Here is a 22,460-nt window from a genome sequence, read left to right as displayed (position 1 = left end):
AGCTAAGATGCACTTTCTGCACCAACAATTTAAAGGTATGGTTATTTAACGCAGAGATAATGTGAATTGGATACAAAGATTTTGCAATTTGACCCGACTTGGCTTTTTCTTGCGAGTCTTCCTGATGTCACATGCAGAACTAGATAATGTAGACACGCGCGCACGCCATGCTCAGATACATTCGCTGATGTGCGGATACATTCGCCGCGGAGTTGCACGTCGTCTGATAATCGTAGAAGTTCTTAAATAAAAGATAAAGATTAGATCAATTGAAAATCAATTTGAAACAAAGAAGAAGTAAAAATAATGTCTTTACTTCTAATTCGTTTTGAATTGATATTCATGTTATTTATTTAGATTGTAAATATTATTACAAGATAGTATATACACTCGCACGTTCAATGGATGTATTCGCTGCGGGCACGTGCATCTCAAATTCAAATTCTTGCTACTTACTTCTAATTTGTTTTAAACTAATATTATTTAATTAATTTGTAAACGTTATGAATAGATAGTATATACTCAAGCACGTAAGGTGGATATTATTGTTGTCTTAGCGAACTCAGTAGACATCTGATATCATTTAGTCAATATTTAGCAGAGTGATTGGTTGGAAACTCGTAGATGAACGAAGCACTTTTTGGAAAACAATGACATTTATTTTCTTACTAAAAACATTAAAAGCAACTGAAAATAAATGTATATGTCAACGGTTTACTTTGACATGACTGCATACCTGATCGCAAACAACACAGCCTAAATCTAATATGGCCGAGTCAACATCTTCCCTTGTGACTAGCACATGCTCAACGTTTGAAAAATGGCTAAGCAGCCCAACCGGTAGAGAGTAGCAACTTTCTACTTCTGGTGAGTAAGTGAGTGAGAGAGAGTGCCGTTCAGTAAGGAAACATCCGCTTATATCCCAAAACTAAATTAACATACAGAATAAATAATCACAAAAGCACCTCTTTGGCTTTAAAGCTTATTATATGGAGCCAGCTAGTTTGCTTTTGCCGTATTTTTGGAAGTTTGCACCGCACCCGGTGTAAGCGTCGGCATTTTCAGTTTAACCAACAATGTGAAAGATTTTTTTTTTTTTTTTGAAGATGTCTCGAACGCAATTGAAACGGATTAAATATTTCAAACAAAAAAAAATCTAAACTACTTACTGATAGGGAATTACCCTAAATCCAACAACCACCGACTTTGACAAATTTCGTATCGCTGCCGAAAATTTTTACATTGCGCATAAGAAAAACTTGGAATGATCGCCTTTATGGATGTTAAAAAAAGTTATGAGCTTACTTTGAAATAATTACAGGATAAACTCGCTAAAATTTCAGCACCAAATTTCAAAAAATGATGTTTAAAGCAGGAGCCCCTCCCTCAACAGAGCATCTCCAAAAAGCAGCAAATTGCTAGTCTTTCCTTCATTCTCAGAAATTTGGGTATCCTATTTATTTCTAGACTTGACAACTTAAGAAAAGAAAGGTCCCACCTATGTATGATCTGCAGCTGAGATATAATTCCCAAAAATATGCGAGTTTACAAATGCAAAGATTCAGCTAAAAGAAGCTTAGTTTTAAAGTTTTGAAGTTTAACTTAGGTCTTTGCATCTATAGGCTCACATAATCAGGGGTCTGTCCAGGATTTTTCACAGGGTCCGTTTTTTGTGGAAAATCAAATAATTTTGTGAAAAATGAATTAATTTTGTGAAAAATCAAATAATTTTGCAAAAAAAAAATTTAAAACAAAATTATAAAATTTAGAGAGGGGACAAACTGCATCATTTAAACTTAAAGTTGAGTGTTTTCCTCTTCTATGTTGAAAATATCATTCTGGGGTGTTTTTCTAGTATTTGGCGAGGGGGGGGGGCGGCATCGCTCTCTCAAGTAGTAATATTTATCTACCATTCTACATTGTGTTAAATTATACTAGAAATGTTTCTGTACAGTATTTAAAATGATTATAACAAAAAATAAAATTCAGACAAAGGGGTTCAGCATTTAAATTTTTGACCCAAGACACTCTTAAAAAGCACAGAATTTCGTTTAAAATGTATAAATTCCGTGATTTTAACAAAAATAAAAAGAGATTTTATTTGTTTACCTCTTAACAAAGCGTACTAAACTTCAAAAATTCGAAAAATCGGATTCCCATAGCGGATGCAAAGAGATCGCAATTCTCAAAAGTGAAGGAATCAAAAGTATAAAAACGGCTTGTAAAAAAATATTTTTGATAAAATTATTTTTAAATTGCATTTTAAAGTCCTATGATAAACATATCATTAATATCTGTGGACACTGTTGAAGCAGAAAAAAAAAAAAAAACATCAATTCAGCATTTTAATTTTTGACTCATAAAAGAAAATGGAATTTTGCTTTAAAAACTTGAAATGAGAGCCCTAACAAAAATAAAGAGACTTTTCATTTATTTGCATCCTAATAAAGCGAAGTTATCTTGAAAAAATAAGAAAATATGATTCTCATATCGGATGTTAAGATTACATTTTGAAAAATGCACACATCTAAAGGAAAAAAAACGGCAAGTAAAAGAGCTTATTTTAAGTTAATCATCCTTGTTTGCATTGAAAAATCAAACCCATATAATTTTCTTCAAAAATAACAGTTAAACATCGCACCGCAAATATTGAAAGCTGGTAAAATGATGAGAATATTTTCTAATCTAGTCATTATAAAGGTTTAACACCAGACACTAAATGGCGATAATTTTGAAGTTGGTAACTCTCTCTGAAGCGATCATATTTTTTCTCCACCCTTACTATCCCTTTGCAGTTCTAAGTTCATTTCGCTGATATAAATTATTATTATTATTATTGTTTATTAAATCATGAGCGGGGGGGGGGGGGGAGAAAAGTGCTTACCAACGACTTTTCAGAAAAGTTTACAACAACACCGCTGCCAATTAGCTGAGATTAAAAAAAAAAATTTAAACCAAACTTATTTTCAGCTGTTAATTTCTTTCCAAGAAACAAACAACAAGCATTATATTTATCTGGCAGTAGCAATTATTTATCGCTTACAGGAGCATCACAAGAGTGCCGATTTTTTTTCTTTGCAAAATTAGCAGATTTTGTATAAGCTGATCCCTCTAATTTGACTTTAAAAAAGGTTCCAAAAATTATCCGTTTAATATGCGTTATTTTGCTTTCAGATTTGCTCTTTCAATAAACAATTTGTGAAAGATCCGATCTTGTTTATCAGAATTTTGTGAAGGGTCCGTTTTGGTTGATTTGGATTTTGTGAAAGGTTCATTTTGGTTGATCGGAATTTTGTGAAGGGTTCGTTAACGAACCCAAATATCCTCTGGGCAGACCCCTGATAATTGGCATGAAAATTAGTTACTTGTAACTTCAAAGTATATACCTGCAAGTATTTATTTCTTATGATTAAAAATGTTTTTTCTTTTTGAATTCGGACAATCCCCCCCCCCCCCCCCCCGTTTTTTTTTAACGTGACGATGATTAGTGAGTTCCGTGCGGAGATACTTGATATTTTTATCTGACTCTGGTCACAGGTCTATACAAATCAGTTCAGGGTTCCTAAGGGTCATGGAAATCCTGGAAAGTCATGGAAAAAAAATAAGCAAATTTCAAACCTGGAAAAGTCATGGAAAATTGAATTTTTCATTCAAAGTCATAGAAATTTGTTTCAAATCATGGAAAAATGTCCTGGACAAAGAGAAAGCAACAGTAACTAAAAGAGTGTTAGAAATCTTAAGTGATTTAATAGTATAACACATAAAAGTTATTAAAAGTCGAAAATTGAACGATCCAAAAAACAAATCTGAATTTTTAAATCTCATTGCATCCACATCTGTCGCAACCACTCGCCATTTTTAGTGATGTGATTTTACTGCTTGGGCATCAATAACTTTGAATTAACAATTATTTTCAACACTTCTTATATTTTATATTCTGTAGTAGCAAACTTGCAGGTTCTTGGTTTGGCCACGCTCACTCTAAAAACGCTATTCAATTGCATCCGAGTTGGTTTCCATCACTCGTAATAACTTTATTATAAAATTTATCAGTTTATCTTAATTTGTTGAAGGTTTTAGAAAATAAAGATCTTTAGTCAGGTGATAAAATACAGAAAAGGGGGAATTCTAATACTCTAAAGCAGCAGTGCCCAACATACGGCCCACAAAACTGATCCATGCAGCCTACTGCTACGTTCAGTGTCGGGAGTCACACATTATGTGTTGAAATTTCTGAACTTGTTAATTTATATGCATTTGAAAATGTGCAAATAAGTAAACAAAACAAGTGCTTTTGAATCAGAAGATTTATTCACTACTGAATGGTTTTTTATACCTGGATTAGAAACATAAAAAAACTAAACTATGTGGCTTTACTTTAAAAAACCAAAATACTGTCAAGTTATGTGGATGATTAAATGCATTGTTGACACTAAAAAGTAGCTTTTGAATCAAATTTATCGAAGCTAAGTGATGACTCATTTACCTTTTTCCCATTCGTTATCATTCTGCCTGTGTATAAAAAAGTATTAGACATTTAAGCATCATTATATTCCATTTACTGCAATTTTACTTTATTTAACTTATATGATGAAGACAAATAAGAATAGTTTTTTAAGTGTACACTAATATTTTTTCCCATTACGAGTAAGTGCTTCAATGAAGTAGTGGCATTCATGTAGAAGTTTTTGCTAATGCTCATTTCTAAAAATTGGCAAGTTAGATACTAAATAGTGCTATTCCTGTTAGATATTAAATAATACTGTAACAAGGTCATGAAAATTTTTATTGAAGTCATGAAAAAGTCATGGAATTTTTTTATCCAAATAGAGTATGAACCCTGTAAGTTGCGATCGCCAAAGTTGTTTGCGCCATATTGAAGGTCCGCGGCATCGGCAAAACGTGGATGTATCTTCATCTACCTAGAATGTAAAAACACCAACTTACCTTACCAACCTATAATTTCATGTCAGCTCATTTCAAGCATAGTCATGCTTACTCTTACTACTCACTAAATGACAGAGTTTCCACTACGGTCGCATTTTCCGCAAAATACGAATATGCTGTGTAGTTTACGAAAATGAAAAAATGTATTTTCTCTTTTTTGCTCAAAATAAACAGAGAGGAACCAAGCATTGCACTATTCAACTTAACCTTACAATTAATCTCAGCTGAGATGTTTATATTGCGATTAAATTCAACAGGACTTAGTTTTAAGGGGCGATATCAATAAATTTCTATTGAGGAGAGGAGACTTATGTTTTCTCAATGATAAGTGCGATTCTAAATTTTTTATTTAAAATTTAAAATAAGAATTAGAATTATCAAATCCCGGTAAAATGTACTTTAAAATGCTTTTTACCAAATCTTTCTATCTATATTTGGTGCAGAGTTATTGTCCATTAATGTTCAAACATCCATAAAAAAAAAGAAGGTTTTTCTAAAAATCAAAGTCTCATAAATAAAAGAGATAAAAATCTAAAAATTTGGACTTTTGATGACTTTGAAGGGGGTACAATTGATGAGCCAAATTTCAAAGAAATACAAAAATGTGATGAAAAAAACTTTGGATCACTTGACATGGAATGACCCCTTTGCTGATTTTTGATTCCCTTTTTTTTTTAAAGCATATTATAAATTTTTTAATTTATGAAATATTTACTTAAACCATAGAGTAAAAGTGATGCAAAGATTGTTTCTAATAAAGCTACTTATTTCATAGTTTTTTTTTTAAATAAAATAATGAATGTGTTATGTTTATAAATTGATTGTATGAACTATTAAAAGAAAGAGGGGTTGTATATTGCATTGTATCTGATGATGCAAGATATACTTCATAAAATACCAATATGAGTTGTAAAATAAAATTTTTAAAGTAAATTTTTTTTTTAAGAATTTTTTTATCTTGTGATTTTTTAACAATAACAAGTTTTTTTTATGATTGTTTGCTTTCTCTTTCAGAGGTTCAAGACTTGGAGACGAATTTGCCTGCCACATGTCGCACCTATTTCCCTAACCCCAATGAGCTGCATAAGTTTGAAATTACCATTGTACCAGATGAAGGTTATTGGTGCGGTGGCAAATTCAAATTCCTCATCGAAGTACCCGAAGAATACAATATGGTGGTATGTGTCTGAACCCCATGTTTTCAGTGTAGCATTGCCTAGCAAATCTTAATAATATTTTGTGCATAAGTGTGGGATTTTGCCACAAATAAAGTCGTATGTGATTTTTGTGTTTAAATTTTATGCTAAATTAGTAAAGGTTTAGCTCATTAAAAAGAGTTAGTTCTTTTTTTCTTGATCCTAAAATCACATTTAATCAAGTAAGAGAATACCTACTTGATTAAACACGACTTGACAATGAAAGGTTTCTCTTAGAGTGAATTTTGTCTTTTAGGCAAGAGGAAGATTTTTTTTTAAGCTATCAATGGTTTTTCTCTCGTTTTGTGATCTAATATACAAAATTCATTTGGCTCAGATTGAAACTGTTGTTTCTTTTAAAAAGCAAACTCCACTTTTTTATGCATTGTTTGGCTCCCCCCCCCCCCAGTCAAATTGCCATATTCAAGCTAGAAATTAAATTTTTTATTTTGAATAGATATATATATTTTTTTTCCCTTTTTTGTTGTTATAACTTTAACTAAGCAATCTTTTTATTCTTCAGCCACCAAAAGTCAGGTGTCACACTCGCTTATGGCATCCCAACATAAGTGAAGATGGTGCGATATGTCTCAGCCTCTTACGTCATAGTTCTATTGATGGTCTAGGTGAGTTGTTATACTTCTTTTTCTCTTTCTTTTAACCAGGGTTTGAAAAAATCCTGGTTTTCTTGAAAAGCCTAGTCCACCTGGATTTTGATCAAATACCCCGGGCTTTTTTTCAAGAATCACTTTAATTTCAATCTTTATTTGCCAAACTACTGTTTTGCTGCTGTTACTTTCCATGAAGCTGAAAATAATTAGTCATGCATCTTTTCTTTCTCAAATATGATGTACAAAATGTGCAAAATTAAAAAAAAAAATTTGAATTTTGTGAATACATTTTTCAAAAGTGCTCCTTGTAATCTTGAAATACATTATGCAGTAATATATTTTTTGTACAGTTTTAAGAAACCTTAAGCTGCTTGAAATAAAAGTTTTATTTTCAAGTGCTTGAACAATGTTAAAATGGATCTTCAGTATTTGAATTTTGTGATTTATTTTTAAAAAGGCAAATTAAATATCCTTGTCAGAAATCTTTTTACTGCCAATTTTCTCCGTTTTATTCTATAAAATTGTCTCTGGAAGCTTTTTTTTTTAAACCCACCATCTAATTTAGTGCATTGAAGATTGACTAATTTAACACTTCCACTTTAACTTCATTTTCACAATTACTTGCTCATTTAATGAAAATCTTATTTTATAAACTTAGCAAGATTAAGCTTGTGCTTCTCTGAAAATGACATGCAGTAGTTTGACATTACAGTCCTTTTGCATCTTGTAAGATTTTCAATTACTTTAGAAACTAGAAAATCACCCGTCAATGTATGACGGGTGAAAATTGCTTCTACATTTAAGTGAAGTAATTGCCCGTTAGGTGATATTTTGATGGGTGAAATTTTAGCCATAACTCCAGTGGATTGATCTTAAACTCCTGTAGATAGAGTTAATTGTTGCCCACTTTTTCGGTGCTTCATTCTCCTAAAATTAGTCTTACCAGTCAAACAGTTAAGTTACCAGATCCAGCAGTGGCGTAGCTAGACCCGACTTTCGGGGGGGGTTACTTCTTTTATATATATATATATATATATATATATATATATATATATATATATATATTATATATATATATATATATATATATATATATATATAATATATATATATATAATATATATATATATATATATATATATATAATATATATATATATATACAGTAAACTCCCGATTATCCGCGGAATTGGGTGGCACAAGTGCCGCGGATAATAAAAATCGCGGATAACCGCAAAAAGACTAAAATGGGGGACAAATCAGGTAAAAATTGTCCTATCTCAAATTCTTAACTGTATTGATGCATAACACTTTCTGCAAACAGTGAAAATATATATAGAGTACAGTAAATGTTTTGTACTTTTGCTCAACCGAACTTAACATCAATAACAAACAAGTGTATGTACGATGAAGAACGCACAAAAAAATAATAATAATAATAATAATAATAATAATAATAAAATTAAATCAAATCAATCAATCAAGCAAAAACAACTGAGTGTAAATTTACAATTTTTCAAAAAAAAAACAGCCACTGGAATTCTCTTTTTACTGCGAAAATACATGTTCGTGATTGTTGATTGATTCGCGGATAATCCGCCCCGCGGATAAACCGCTCGCGGATAATCGGGAGTCTACTGTATATATATATATAATATATATAAATATCATACTTGCCAACCTTCGAGGAAAAAAAACAGGAGATTCTACTAGAGGTATATAGGTGATTCTTCACCAGTGTTATATCTTCACAATAGAATTATTAAATTATGCTTTTAAATAACATGAATACTAAATTTAAAGTGAAATAAGGATTTTTTGCAGATGCAAGCTAATTGGTAGCAGCAAAAAAAAAAAAAACATACTGTGAAGGAAAAACCAAATTAAAAGGAGTCAATTTCCTTCAGGTTTTGTACATTCCCCAGTTTCTACCAAAAAAGTAGCTAAAAAAATTTAATTACTAAAATCCGAAAAAAAAAATCAATATGTAATGAAAATAAAATATATAATAAGTAGGTATAGGGTATCACATGTTCAAATAACTTCAAACTTTCAAAATAATTGAAATATTTTCAAGATGTAAAAGGATTGAAATCTGCTGCAATTTTCGGCAAAGCACGTGCTTTGTTGAACCTACAATGTGGAAAGCTTCCAAAAAATTAATTTTTACTAAATGAAATATTAATTTGAAAAAATCTTATTCCCTGACATTGGTAGACAAGAAAAGGGTACCATCTAGTGAGAAAAAAATAAAACTTTTGATGATTGACTGAAAAAACTGCAAAAACGGGAGAAAATTGTAAAAAACGGGAAATCGGGAGATGGAAGCAAAAAATGGGAGTCTCCCGTTAGAAACAGTAGAGTTGGCAAGTATGATATATATATATATATATATGTATAATCGCTTGGAATTTTTTCCTTTTCTTCCTTTTTTTTCTTTCTCTTCTCTCTTCTTTCTCTCTTTTTTTTGAGACTAACTTTTCGGGGGGGGGTTTGTCCCCAAAACCCCCCCTTAGCTACGCCCCTGAGATCCAGTTCAGCCTTGTCAAAATAAAGCATTTTCCTGCATGTCAAACATTACCGAAGAATATTAGCAAATTTTCATGCCATGGCACGAGTTTCATTGTTCATGACGTGATCAGTGAATTTGCTACTATACAGGGTGTTCCATTTTAACCTGCAAGACCTCTATTTTTGCAACCGTTAGTCCTAGATGCATAATTTCAATTGCAAAAATGTTCAAATTCAGATGCAGATTTAAGGTATTGAAAGTTTGAAGTAAAAAAAAATATGAGTCAAAAAATACAAAATTTAACTATCTTACTCCTAACTTATCTTTAGGGAAATAATCTCCATTGGAAAATAATTCCAACACAAAAAGTTTGAAATTAATACCAATATACACCGAAATATGAAATGCAGCATTTTCGCTTGCTGGCAATTACACCTTTTGGGGGGAAATATAGCGGTTAACAAGTGTTTAAATGTGCGTTAATATGTGTGCATTTTTTAACAGCAATGAAAAATATAAATGCCTTGTTTTTTTTTTTTTTTTACTTTCTTCTATATCTAATGTATAGAAAAAAGTATTGATTTCATGAAAATTTTCAAATTCGGAATTTCGACTGATTTAAACATTTTGAGGTGTGCTGACTCCATTTCAACCAGGGTTGGCAAGTTTTTGCCGGGGGCGGAAAAAACCACGGTTTTTACCACCTGGCAAAAATAGGTTTTTGCCAGAGTAGCAAAAATAGATTTTGTGTTAACAACTTATGGACAGTTTTTTCCCTTTTATATAAAAGTAAAAGCATGAAAAGATTTTGATAAAATTTTAATTACTTTTATAGTTAAAGAAATTTAAGGTTTAACTTACTTTTAAAGTTATGGAGCATTTTTACTTTTAAATGTTTAAACATTAACATAAAATTTCAGTTTGTAACATCTAAGACAAATAATTAACTTACAATGAAAATGTAATTAGCTTATTTATTATAGCATCTTTTACAGAATACTAAATATCTATATAAAGTATACTTAATCAAGATGTAACTATAAAATAAAAGAAATAAAAGTAATTAAAAAGCAAAATACACATTTCTTTAAATTGAAATATCACTTAAATCATCATAGTCTATACCATCTTCATAATCACTTCCTTCCTCATACCAAAGAATTCATGCGAGTTATCACACCAAACAACACATTGGCATTAAACCCACAGGGGTAACTTCTTACTGATAATTGATAAAAGGCTTTGCCATTTTCTGTAGAGTGAGCTACTATTACTAAAAAGTAGAGTGAATATAGAATGCACAGACCCTCCCCCAGGATTGGGCGGGAGGGCGCCGCGCCCAACTTGCCCTTTGATTCTTAGAACGCGCCCAACTTGCCGTTTTATCGGTAAAACGGCGCCCTAATTGCCTTTTTGTTCATGAACTGGCATCCTTTGGATTTAAGATTTTTACTAGAAGAAGGAAGGAGTCAGTGTCCCTTTCCATTATTTTCCCACAATGACTTTCTTCTAAGTGAAAACAGCGGACATCCGCCCCTCCCCCTCGCCTCTTAACTAGGATTGCCATTGAGCTAAGCATGCCTTCCATTATTAGTTACCACAAGGGATAAAAAGTGGCCTACTGGGCATTCTAGAGACTTAATAATGTTCTTCCAAGGACACTTTCACTTTTGGGAACACTACTGATAAGCCACTGCTGAATTCCCAGAATCACTTCCTTGCTCCTTGCTTCAGGCTTCCCATCGCCCTTTATTTAATAATGGAGGGCTGTAGCGAAGAATACTGGCTGTCATCCTTCCTCCTTATCGCTTCATGACAAGGGAAGTGTTTCTTTGTCCAATTGACATGTATGTTAAGAAAACTCTACTTCTCTTCCAGCCAGATAAACGTTAAGTTAGCCCTGCATTTTATAATCTTTCAATCAAATTCATATTTTTAATAGTGCTTTTCCATTTTGAATTAGAATTAAGTAGATGCAATGGAGCGCCACAAATCCACCGACCTAAAATCCGCCAACGTCCAAAATCCGCGCCATTTTTTTTCCGTTTTTTTTTCCTGCACAGCGAATTTAATCTTTTTTTTTCCTTAAATTTTATATCAGTTTACATTAATCAAAATCACGATTATTTGCTGAAACAGCTGTTTTAGCGGATAATATGCTCTGTTTTATTATTATGCTTTATACGCACGCCGATAATTTTTTTATCTGAAAAATACGTTTGTATTTTTGCTCAGTTTTCTTCACATTGTGTACTACTCAAAAAATAATAAGAAATATCGAAAACTGAAAGCAGATGCTAAAAGATTGCTGCAGATTAACAGCAAAACGCTAATATTTCGCGTGACACGTGGCATCAAAGAAACGCAAAAATATGACAAAAATAAAAAGAATTTAGCATGTAAAAGTCAAATGTGGATGATTTTTGACATTTCAAATGAAAACAAATGACTTTTAATTATTGAAAATAAGTACTAAGTGCTTTGAAACTGGTGCTGTTTATTGGTTTTTGTTTCCTTATTTACGGTGGTTACTCCAAGAGCAATTATTACTTTTGGATTTAAAAGTCTTAAGTTACAGCTAGTAACAGCTGAAAGAATTAGTTTTCCTCCCCCTCCCTCTTTTATAGTTCATTCTTTGTTTTCCAATTTAGAAATCAAAACTAGAAAATTAAAAAAAAAAAAGCAGAATGTCCAAATTTTCAGATTATAATAATTTGTTTTACTTATGTATATCTGCTTACAAAACATTATTTAGCCACAAGCAGAAACTTTTACTTTATATATTCATTGTTTAGATATTAGTAAATCAATTGTTTTACATAAACAAGCCATTCTTGCTTAATGAAATTGTTACCAAATGTTTGTGACATCTCAAAGTATTTTGTGGTAACTAATGTAAGTCTAATTCATGTTAAAGTGTGTCATGTTAAACTGTTAGATTTGCATCAATTACCACTCACATGCTCTCAAAACCAGCCTTAGCAAAATTTTGTACTGTTTTCTCTCTTTTTTTTTTCTTTCCTTTTTCTTGCAGATGCTAAAAATCCTATGGCTTTTAGTTGCTTTCTTTTTTTAACCCCCCTTTTACCCCCCCCCCCTCTTCCCCAATTTTTAGTCCCAATCGCCTCTTTTGAAAATGATTATAAACTATTCAAATGTCCTACGAAGTAATTCATAAATGTTTCAAAGTTTTTTTTGTTGCGACAGTAAGACATTTGAACCCAGGAATAACAGTAATATCCTACGACTATATCCACTGATGCTTTGAAGCTATAATTAACATGCCTTTTAGTTTCGAAAAAGTGCCCTTTTTTTGAAAAACAGCACCCTGCCCTTTTTTAATCCTAGGGGAAGCTCTGGAATGCACATATTGATCAGCTTTTTTTTTCTTCTTTTTAAATTGGCTATATCCATTTTCAAAGAAAGTGAGAAAAAATGCATTACATCTTTAGTGAGGAAAAGTTAATATTTTTCTATATTCAAGTAAATAATCTGTTATTAATTAAATAGCTTAAAAATTTTAGTGGGATAAAAAAAAGTGATTAATTAAATATATGTATATATATAATTACAATTCAATATTTTTATTAATTAGCTAAGCTTAAGTGAACATTCTGAAATTCCTTCATCGAAGGAATTGGCTCATTCTGAAAAAATTGTTTTAGCAAACATTTAAAATCTTAAGTTTTGCAATCCCAACATTTGTTTTTTATTTATTTTTCACCTTATAAATTGGAAGTAACATGGAGAGACATAACTGAAATATTAAAATGCATTATTTATATTATATTGTCAGTATTTCTTGATTAACAATATAATGCTACTTTATTTGCAATTAGGTTTTTGCCATTTTTTCCATTTTTGCCGGTTTTTTCCATTTTTGCCATGGTTTTTTCCACTGTCCCGGCAAACATACCTTTTTGCCGGCAAAAAAACCAACCCTGATTTCAACTATTTTTGGAAAATGTCTCTGTATGTGTGTGACTGGTTTTTTGTGGCCGCTCTACAGCAAAAACTATCGCATGAAATCGAATGAAATTTGGTACCCATATGTGCCCCTATGTGAACTCGTGCCCATTAGTTTTTGACATGAATTTCCCCAAGGGGGGGGGGTGGAGCAATGGGGAACGTTTTTTGAGTTATGTGTATCTGCTATTCCCCAGGAAGTAACTTGTGGAATCAAACAAAATATGGTATATATGTTGTCCCTACCATGTACAGGTGCTGATTCCATTTTGGTTTCAATAGCTCAAACGGGGGCTGAGCTATAGAATGTGTTTTGTAAGTTGTGACCGCTATATCTCAAGAAATAATGAACAGAATCAAACAGAAGTTTATCGACAAGCCCTTAGAGTACAATAGAGCTGATTCTATTCTAGTGTCAAGAGCTGAAAAGGGGGTGGTGCAATCGGAGGTTCCTTCTTTTCCATTGTGAGTGCTATATCTCAAGAAGTAATGCTACGTTCTAGATGAAATTTGTAATAAATATGAACCTGTATGTAAACAAGCGTTGGTTCAATTTTGGCGCCAATTGCTCCAAGAGGGGCTGATTTTTTTTTTTTTTTTTTTTTTTTTGCCAATAAAAATAGCTTTATTAGTGCAGCAATGCGTAATAGACTGTTGTCTGCGGGTTTCGCATGATTTTGTTTGTTGGGAAGTAATTGGAAATATTGTCTCAATGATTTAAAATTTTTAACTGTTGCCATTTTATGCTTGTTAACCCATAAAATATTTGTAATTAGTTCAAGAAAGGCTGTTAAAAGAACTTTTTTTTTTAATTCCATTTTCACTCTTTGCTTTGCTTTTGCAATAATTCGGAAATTGGGACAGTCGTCAGGTTTTTGTGTGCATAATTTTATTTTTTCTGTTAATATTGCTTGCTCGTCAAGCATGGGAAGGGGTCAGAATTCATAAGAAATATATAGAAGAAAGTTTCGTGATGGCCACAACATACTAGTTTACTTTGACAACCTGTCATTCTTCTGAAAGAGCGATAAGTTCCAATCTCATTTTCTGTATGGTTAAAGCTTTGAACTGGAAAATCGCCTCGAGTTTTGGTCGCACAAATTTCAATTTTTTTGTGTCAGTATGAGTTTTTAATGGAGATTATTTCTCTAAATCTACGTTAGGGGACCTAGGACCATATAAAAAGTTAAATTTTGTATTTTTCGACTCATTTTTATTTTTGCTTCAAACTTTCATTATCTTAACCCTGCAGCCGATTTTGAACATTTTTGTAATTGGCGTCTAGAACTAACGGTTGCAAAAATAGAGGTTTTGCAGGTTAAAAAGGAACACCCTCTATATAAGAGGACTGGAATCTAATTTAAGATATGCTACCCCTTAAATCTGCTTATTATTATTGTTTTATTTTAATAGTTTTTAAAATTATTTTTTTTTAATTTTTATTTTATTATTTTATTTTATCAATCAAATAAAAAAATTAATTTGATTTTATTTGATTGATTTAAATTTTTAAATATTGGCACTCTTGATTCGCATGGAACTAAAATCGATGTATTAACCAAACATTTGTGCACATTAAAGACTCAAAAATCATGACTTGTATAAAGCATACGAGCATTGGGAAATGCTTTTATCTTGATAGTGATATCACAGCAAAATTTAAAAATTAATTCTGTAAATATATCTGTATCTTTTTATTTTGATGACTGAGTGTACAACAGTAGTTTTCAATTTTTACGTATATAGTCGATTTGATCCTTACTCTGCACTATTAAAAATCTATTTTTTAGCTTCTATAGTGTAGTGTAAAAGGTTTTACCAAAGGTTGAACTTTTATGTGAAATGGAAACAAATCAACACTTTTTATTACATCATTGTAAAAAAGGTTCACGCTTTCATTAGTTTAAACTAGTCTTTGAAATTGCTCATTTTATCTTTGAACACTGCTTGAAAAATATTTCCAATTTTATGTATGAATTATGCTTCTGGAAATTTATAAGAAATGAAGAGAAGGCACGCAGAAAGATGGGTAGCGGAATTACAAAACCTTGTCTCATAAAATGAGAAAAATGGAGCATCAGACTCACATATTACCTTAAAATATAAAAATAAAATCTTATTTATGGATAAAATTGTTCTATTATTTGTTTATCATTCTAAATTATTTTTTCTTTTCTTTTCTAGGCTGGGCACCAACTAGGACACTCAAAGATGTTGTCTGGGGCTTAAATTCCTTGTTTACTGTTAGTATTTCATCTTTCTATTTTGAAATGAAAAGTTTACTTTATTTATTGTTCACTAATAATTATTTATTCTCAGGACCTTTTGAATTTTGAAGATCCCCTGAACAAAGATGCTGCTGAACACTATTCTAAAGATAAAGTAAGGCTCTTTTTCTTTTTTAGTTAAACAGAATTGCCATCAGATTGATTTTTAAATGAGCGACCTAGTTTTTGAACTCATGATCCAAAATAATTTATCATTTTCTCTATATTTTATGGATAATATGAATGACTTTGCATACCACCTAAACTTATCCCCAGTTTATGACTATGGATAGAAAAATGCATAGCAACATTGAAAATTTCAGTTTTTTAACTCAAGTATTGCTTTTTTTTATCTTACTTGCTACATGATCAATTCTTTTATGAATCCATTCAATATTTACTTTGAACTAGCAGCATAAATTATATAGGTTATATGGACAAGGTTATGCAAAAATGGGTCAAACCACTAAACAGTACTTTTGAGCAGGGGCGCCGACTTGCAAAAATTATTGGGGGGGGGCGGACATCACCGGGGGTTTAGGGTGTTATGTAATCCCTCGGAGGTCCCCCACTCCAAATAAAGGTCAGATTTTTGTACCTTGAAAATGCCATATTTTCTAGTGTGTATAATTTTAACAAATAAACAGTATGTGACACGGCGTTTTCGAAGTAAAAGAATCTAAAAATTGGTTTACAAATTTTCTGGTTCAACTTTTAAAGCATATCACTTGTCTTAGTAAGAGATTTTTTTGTTCTATTTTATGGGGAGCCGTGCAGTGCCGTAGCTAAGCATTGATATTATAAGGTAGGAAGGACACTAGACTTGAATGGAAAGGCATTCCCAGAGACGCATACTTTTTAAAAAATGGGGGGAGGGGGGTAACCGGGGGAAATTTTCTAAATTTGAGATGAAAAATAGTGAGTTTTAAAGTTTTTTTAAAGCATTTTAAAGTCATATAATCAACATTAGAACCCCAAAAACTCGACAAGCTTGACACATATTTTTTGGTTTTGAAAAAAGGAAAAAATAAATACAAACACGCACAGTATTTTCGTAAAAAGGTAATTTAATTTACGCATGTTTTTTTTTAAGACCAGTTTTTTCATTAGTTATACCGGCTAACATATTCAAGTGTAAACGCACTCTCTCAATGTCTAGGTTATTTTTGAAAACTCAATTGATTTTTCAAAATTTGTTTCACCTCTGTTTAATAAAAGCAAGCACTCTTGTTCAACTGCAATGATCTGTGCGAGACAAGTTGATGTAAACCGCCCAATAATGCAAGATTGCACCATTTCACAAACCTCAATGTAAAGTGCCTTTGGGATTTTGAAAGCATGCGGTGAGCTGGCTTCGTTGTTTTCATACTTTGGTATACGTCGATTCCGAGGAAGCGAAGGATCATCATTTTGTGAAGGTTTTTCTTTTAAACAGAATTCCCAAAAGTACTCAAAACTATCACGCCTCCCATTTAATATACAAATCAAATCCTCATATAATTTTTCCAGATCAGCAACACTTAGATGAGCTCGCCACAGCGCTGCCCACCGGCAACGGATTTGACCCGTAAGTTCGCGCACTGGGACAAATTTTAAGTCTGCTTGCAGCACTATAACACCATCATTATTCACACTACTCCTTTTCAGTTAACCTGCTTACTACCGTAATAATTATTTGTTTTAACTCATTACTGATTGTATTTTACAAGGTAAACTATTTTCAAACAAGGAAAATAAAAAATAAATTTATGAGTTTAGAAAACATAATATAACTAATACTTTTCTTGATTTATTGGGGGGGCTCTGCCCCCTCAAAAATACTTTCGGGGGGGCTCTGCCCCCTCAAAAATACTTTTGAGGGGGCTCGGGCCCCCTCAGGCCCCATGGAGTCGGCGCCACTGCTTTTGAGTAAATTGAGTTAAAAGTTGAACCCTTTCTCTAAAATCAGAAACACATAGTTATACATTTTCAGGTTTACTATCTCAAAGTGTAATATAAATCCAGCATATTACTGTGGTTTTCAATGAGAATGTTAATGTTTCTAATGATAACGGGGGCATAAAATGAGGGCTGACTTATTTTTGAATATTGTCATTTAATAATTACAGAAACAAGTTAATCCAGTACTACTCATTTTATTGAACTGTAATTAAGCTTACTACCAAACAGCACGATCTTGAGAGTCACGGATCTGGACAAAATTCTGGATTTAGGTCAATACCCATTAGATATGAGCCCAGAAGAAGTGATTTGACTGCATAGGCCCTATTTCGGCCATAATGGGGGTACAAAGTTTCTAGTTTAGCTCTAGAAAAACCATGGTTTTTCCTTTGAAATTAACCTTTTTTTTCCCTCTTTTCTTGATATTGCATTGCAGTATCACCCAATTGAATGCATTCACTGTATAGAATAATTTCACCGCCCCTACGTTGGACAAACAAGAGACACGACAAATGTTAGGAGAACAAATAGTGTGCCAAATTCCAAAGAAACCATTATTGCAACTCCGGAGCCAAACGAGTGAATTTAGACCCTCCTTCCAAACGAACTACAGCCTGTGCACTCAAAGTATTTTACTTGGGCTCATATCTAGTACCAGATTCATGACCCTCAAGTTTTTGCCATCTGAACTACACTAATTTGCAGGACTCTAGAATTGCAGTAGTGTTTTTATTGCAGTTTGAAACTTTGGGACAATATCTACCTTTCCAAGACACTCAGAGTCTCTTGTCAGTACAACCAGAGGGAGGGGCGAGTTATTCTATGTTGTGAATTCATTTAAGTGGCTCCTACTGCAATGCAAATGCAAGAAAAGGATAAAAAAAAGTTACATTTCAAAGGGTAAACCATTGTTTTTCTGGACTCAAAAAGCAACTTTGGACCCCCGTTGAAGACGAACTAGGGCGTATGCAGTCAAACGCCTTTACCTGGGTTCATATCTAGTGCAAACTGACCTAAATACTGAATTTCATCCTGATCTGTGACCCTCAAGGTCGTGCCCTTTGGTAGTTAGATATTAACACCAAATAAATGACAATAATAGCAGAGCTTACCCCAAGATCAAAAAAGGGCAGGGTGCTGTTTTTCAAAAAAAAAAGGCACTTTTTTGAGATAAGGGCACTTTTTCGAAACTAAAAGGCATGTTAATTACTGCTTCAAAGCATCAGCGAATATAGTCATAGGATATTACTGTTATTCCTGGGTTCAAATGTCTTTCTGTCGCACAATAAAAACTTGGAAACATTTATGAATTATTTCCTAGGACATTTGAATAGTTTATAATCATTTTCAAAGGAGGCAATTGGGGAAGAGATGAGGGGTTAAAAAAAGAAAGCAACTAAAAGCCATAGGATTTTTAGCATCTGCAAGAAAAAGGAAAGAAAAAAAAGGAGAGAAAACAGTACAAATTTTTGCTAAGGCTGGTTTTGAGAGCATGTGAGTGGTAATTGATGCAAATCTAACAGCTTAACTCACGTTTCTCTTAAGATTTTGATGAATTATGTACATAATAACTTTCCCCAACGACACACTTTAACATGAATTAGACTTACATTAGTTACCACAAAGTACTTTGAGATGTCACAAACGTTTGGTAACAATTTCATTCATCAAGAATGGCTTGTTTAAGTAAAACAATTGACTTACTAATATCTAAACAGTGAATATATAAAGTAAAAGTTTCTGTCTGTGGCTAAATAATGTTTTGTAAACAGATATACATAAGTAAAACAAATTATTATAATCTGAAAATTTGGACATTCTGCTTTTTTTTTTTTTTTTAATTTTCTAGTTTTGATTTCTAAGTTGGAAAACAAAGAATGAACTATAAAGAGGGGGGGGGGCGGAATACTAATTCCTTCAGCTGTTACTAGCTGTAACTTAAGACTTTTAAATCCAAAAGTAATAATTGCTCTTGGAGTAACCACCACTATAAGGAAACAAAAAACAATAAACAGCACCAGTTTGAAAGCACTTAGTATTTATTTTCAATAGTTAAAAGTCATTTGTTTTCATTTGAAAAGTCCAAAATCATCCACATTTGACTTTTACATGCTGAATTCTTTGTATTTTTGTCATATTTTTGCGTCTCTTTGATGCCACGTTTCACGTGAAATATTAGCGTTTTGCTGCTACTCTGCAGCAATCTTTTAGCATCTGCTTTCAGTTTTCGATATTTCTTATTATTTTTTGAGTAGTACACAATATGAAGAAAACTGGGCAAAAATACAAACATATTTTTCGGACCAAAAAATTATCGGCGTGCGTATAATGCATAATAATAAAACAGAACATATTATCCGCTAAAACAGCTGTTTCGGCAAATAATCATGATTTTGATTATTTTAGACTGAAATAAAATTAAAAAAAAAAAATATTAAATTCGCAGCGCAGAAAAAAAATGGCGCGGATTTTGGACGTTGGCGGATTTTAGGTCGGTGGATTTGTGGCGCTCCGCTGCACCTACTTAATTCTAATTCAAAGTGGAAAAGCACTATTAAAAATATGAATTTGATTGAAAGATTATAAAATGCAGGGCTAACTTAACGTTTATCTGACTGGAAGAGAAGTAGAATTTTCTTAACATACATGTCAATTAGACAAAGAAACACTTCCCTTGTCATGAAGCGATAAGGTGGAAGGATGACAGCCAGTATTCTTCGCTACAGCCCTCCATTATTAAATAAAGGGTGATGCAAAGCGTAACGCAAGGAGCAAGGAGGTGATTCTGGGAATTCAGCCGTGGCTTATCAGTAGTGTTCCCAAAAGAGAAAGGTCCTTGGAAGAACATTGTTAAGTCTCTACAATGCCCAGCAGGCCACTTGTTATCCCTTGTGGTAACTGATAATGGAAGGCATGCTTTAGATAGTCAGCTCAATGGCAATCCTAGTTGGGAGGCGAGGGGGAGGGGCGGATGTCCGCTGTTTTCACTTAGAAGAAAGTCATTGTTGGAAAACAAGGAAAAGGGACACTGGCTCCTTCCTTTTCCTAAGAAAAATCTTAAATCCAAAGGATGCTAGTTCATGAACAAAAAGACAATTAGGGCGCCGTTTTACCGATAAAACGGCAAGTTGGGCGCGGCGCCCTCCCGCCCAATCCTGGGGGAGGGTCTGATAATAGTAAGAAATAGTTCCACTGTTACATCTCATAACGATGGTGTGCAGACATTCATGTAGAATTTCAAACATTAACAACAAACTGCAAAGAAAATTCAAATATTGAAAAATCTTGTTGCAGATTTAAAAACTCCTTACCAAAACATGACACCAAGTTGTATATCAAATGTTTTTCATGCGGAACACTCGGAAATTAATCAGCAGATGTAATCAGTTGATGTTAATCAGTAGATGTTTCTAAATATCCATTCTCATCGTTGTTCACATCATTACCAAAACCTTCATTATGCTTGCACATTGTAATTAAATATAGCACTTTTTTTTAAATTAGTGATGCCATAACCTAAAACACCACATGTTAGTTAGATAAAAGTACTCTCCTGTGAAAGCATCAAGCCTTCGTCAATAACAAAAATTGGTCTAATAACCTAATGGTCAATTGACCCGGCATTTGAGAAATAAATAATAAATCAATAACAACAACCACTAAAAAAGTATTTGACAATATTTTGCTAGAGGCCTCTACTCCCTACTTGTTGCCGCTCACCAACCCCCAAAGATTGCTTCACAATCTTTTTTGGTTTGCAAAGATTTAAAGATCCTGTTAAGCAGATTAAACAAAACAATTAGAACAAAATAAAAATCCTGCTTCCCTCCTGGTAGGAAATAGTTTCAATAAAAAGCTCATTAAATTTAGAAAAATATTAAAATCCCTCTTCCACCCGAAAACAAAAGGAACTTGATAAAAATACATGTAACAAAATCATTTCTTGAAAAAAAAAATAACCTTTAAAGAGCACTCCTCCCCTGGGGTACAAACTAACTTGTCCCAAATTTCAGAGATTAAGGGCCTTCTGAACATATTGAAATTGCTTTTATGTACATTTGAAAAGTCGCTTTCAAATTTGTGGTATATAGTTTTGGTATATTTTGCTCTTTAGCTCCAGGCTTGAATTGAGTTTAGCCTAGGACTTTCACTAATTTAGAAACCCTTATATCTGTTGTTCTAATTAATTGAAAAAGTTGGAACAAGTTCAATCTGATGCAGAAAAAAAAATCTCTTTTGAATGACATCGGAAAGAGTTTTCTTCTTTGTTAGATCTTAGTTCATAAAAAGATAATAGTTCATAATATTATATAAGTTCACTAAGCTTTTAGGTCAGTATACTCAACCATAAGTTTAGTTTTTTAATGTTCAGACATTAACTCCAGTTGAAATTGAAAAGGTGGCAAAACTGTTTGTAATAATTTCCTTTTTGTAATACATTGCATTCTTATAGTCTGAATTATTTCTATGCTTTAAACAAATATTTTTGTTTTCAGGACAGCTTTAAATGTAAAGTAAAAGAATATGTCCAGCGATATGCTAAAAGATGAAATTTGCATATTTTAGCTGTTATGTACATATTTGTATTAAATATTATCTAAATTGTTCATCATTATCTCATCGTAAATAATTCAAAATAAACTTTATTTATATGATGCATTTCACTTGTCTCTTTTTGTAGCTTTCTTTTTTCAAAGAAAATATTCAAATGTATCTATTGATACATGCTGGTATACATTGATTTGATGAAAGTGTATTACAGAAAGTGTACCCTTATACAGGACCTCTGTTATATGCGTTTTTCATTTATGTGCATGATTTGATGAAAGTATTATAGTGATCTGTCTCTTATACGAGACCTCTGTTATACACGTTTTTCACTTATGCATGTTTTTCTCACAGGCCCGGCCAGCGATAGAGGAAAACAATGTTAACTCTTGTTCATTTATACGCGAAACCTAAAATGCACATTTCACTTATGCGCTATAAAATTTTTTCAAATTTTAGTTAAATCACGTATT

General features: G+C 32.4%; 1 protein-coding gene across 4 annotated transcripts in view; it reads left to right on the top strand.

Moving 5' to 3' along the window:
• Positions 1–22,092, top strand: part of LOC129231960 (NEDD8-conjugating enzyme UBE2F-like) — a 28,099-nt gene extending 6,007 nt beyond the window's left edge. For all 4 annotated transcript variants that reach the window (XM_054866280.1, XM_054866283.1, XM_054866281.1 and 1 more), the window contains exons 4-8: positions 5,962–6,125; positions 6,667–6,769; positions 15,416–15,474; positions 15,551–15,613; positions 21,936–22,092. In XM_054866280.1, coding sequence (XP_054722255.1) covers positions 5,962–6,125; positions 6,667–6,769; positions 15,416–15,474; positions 15,551–15,613; positions 21,936–21,989 — 443 coding nt within the window. In that variant the 3' untranslated portion in view covers positions 21,990–22,092. The remainder of the gene's footprint in view (positions 1–5,961; positions 6,126–6,666; positions 6,770–15,415; positions 15,475–15,550; positions 15,614–21,935) is intronic.
• Positions 22,093–22,460: the final 368 nt, after the last annotated feature.

The sequence above is a fragment of the Uloborus diversus genome, chromosome 1 (assembly GCF_026930045.1).
Source record: "Uloborus diversus isolate 005 chromosome 1, Udiv.v.3.1, whole genome shotgun sequence".
Classification (NCBI taxonomy): domain Eukaryota; kingdom Metazoa; phylum Arthropoda; class Arachnida; order Araneae; family Uloboridae; genus Uloborus; species Uloborus diversus.
This window is presented reverse-complemented; position numbering and strand designations above follow the sequence as displayed.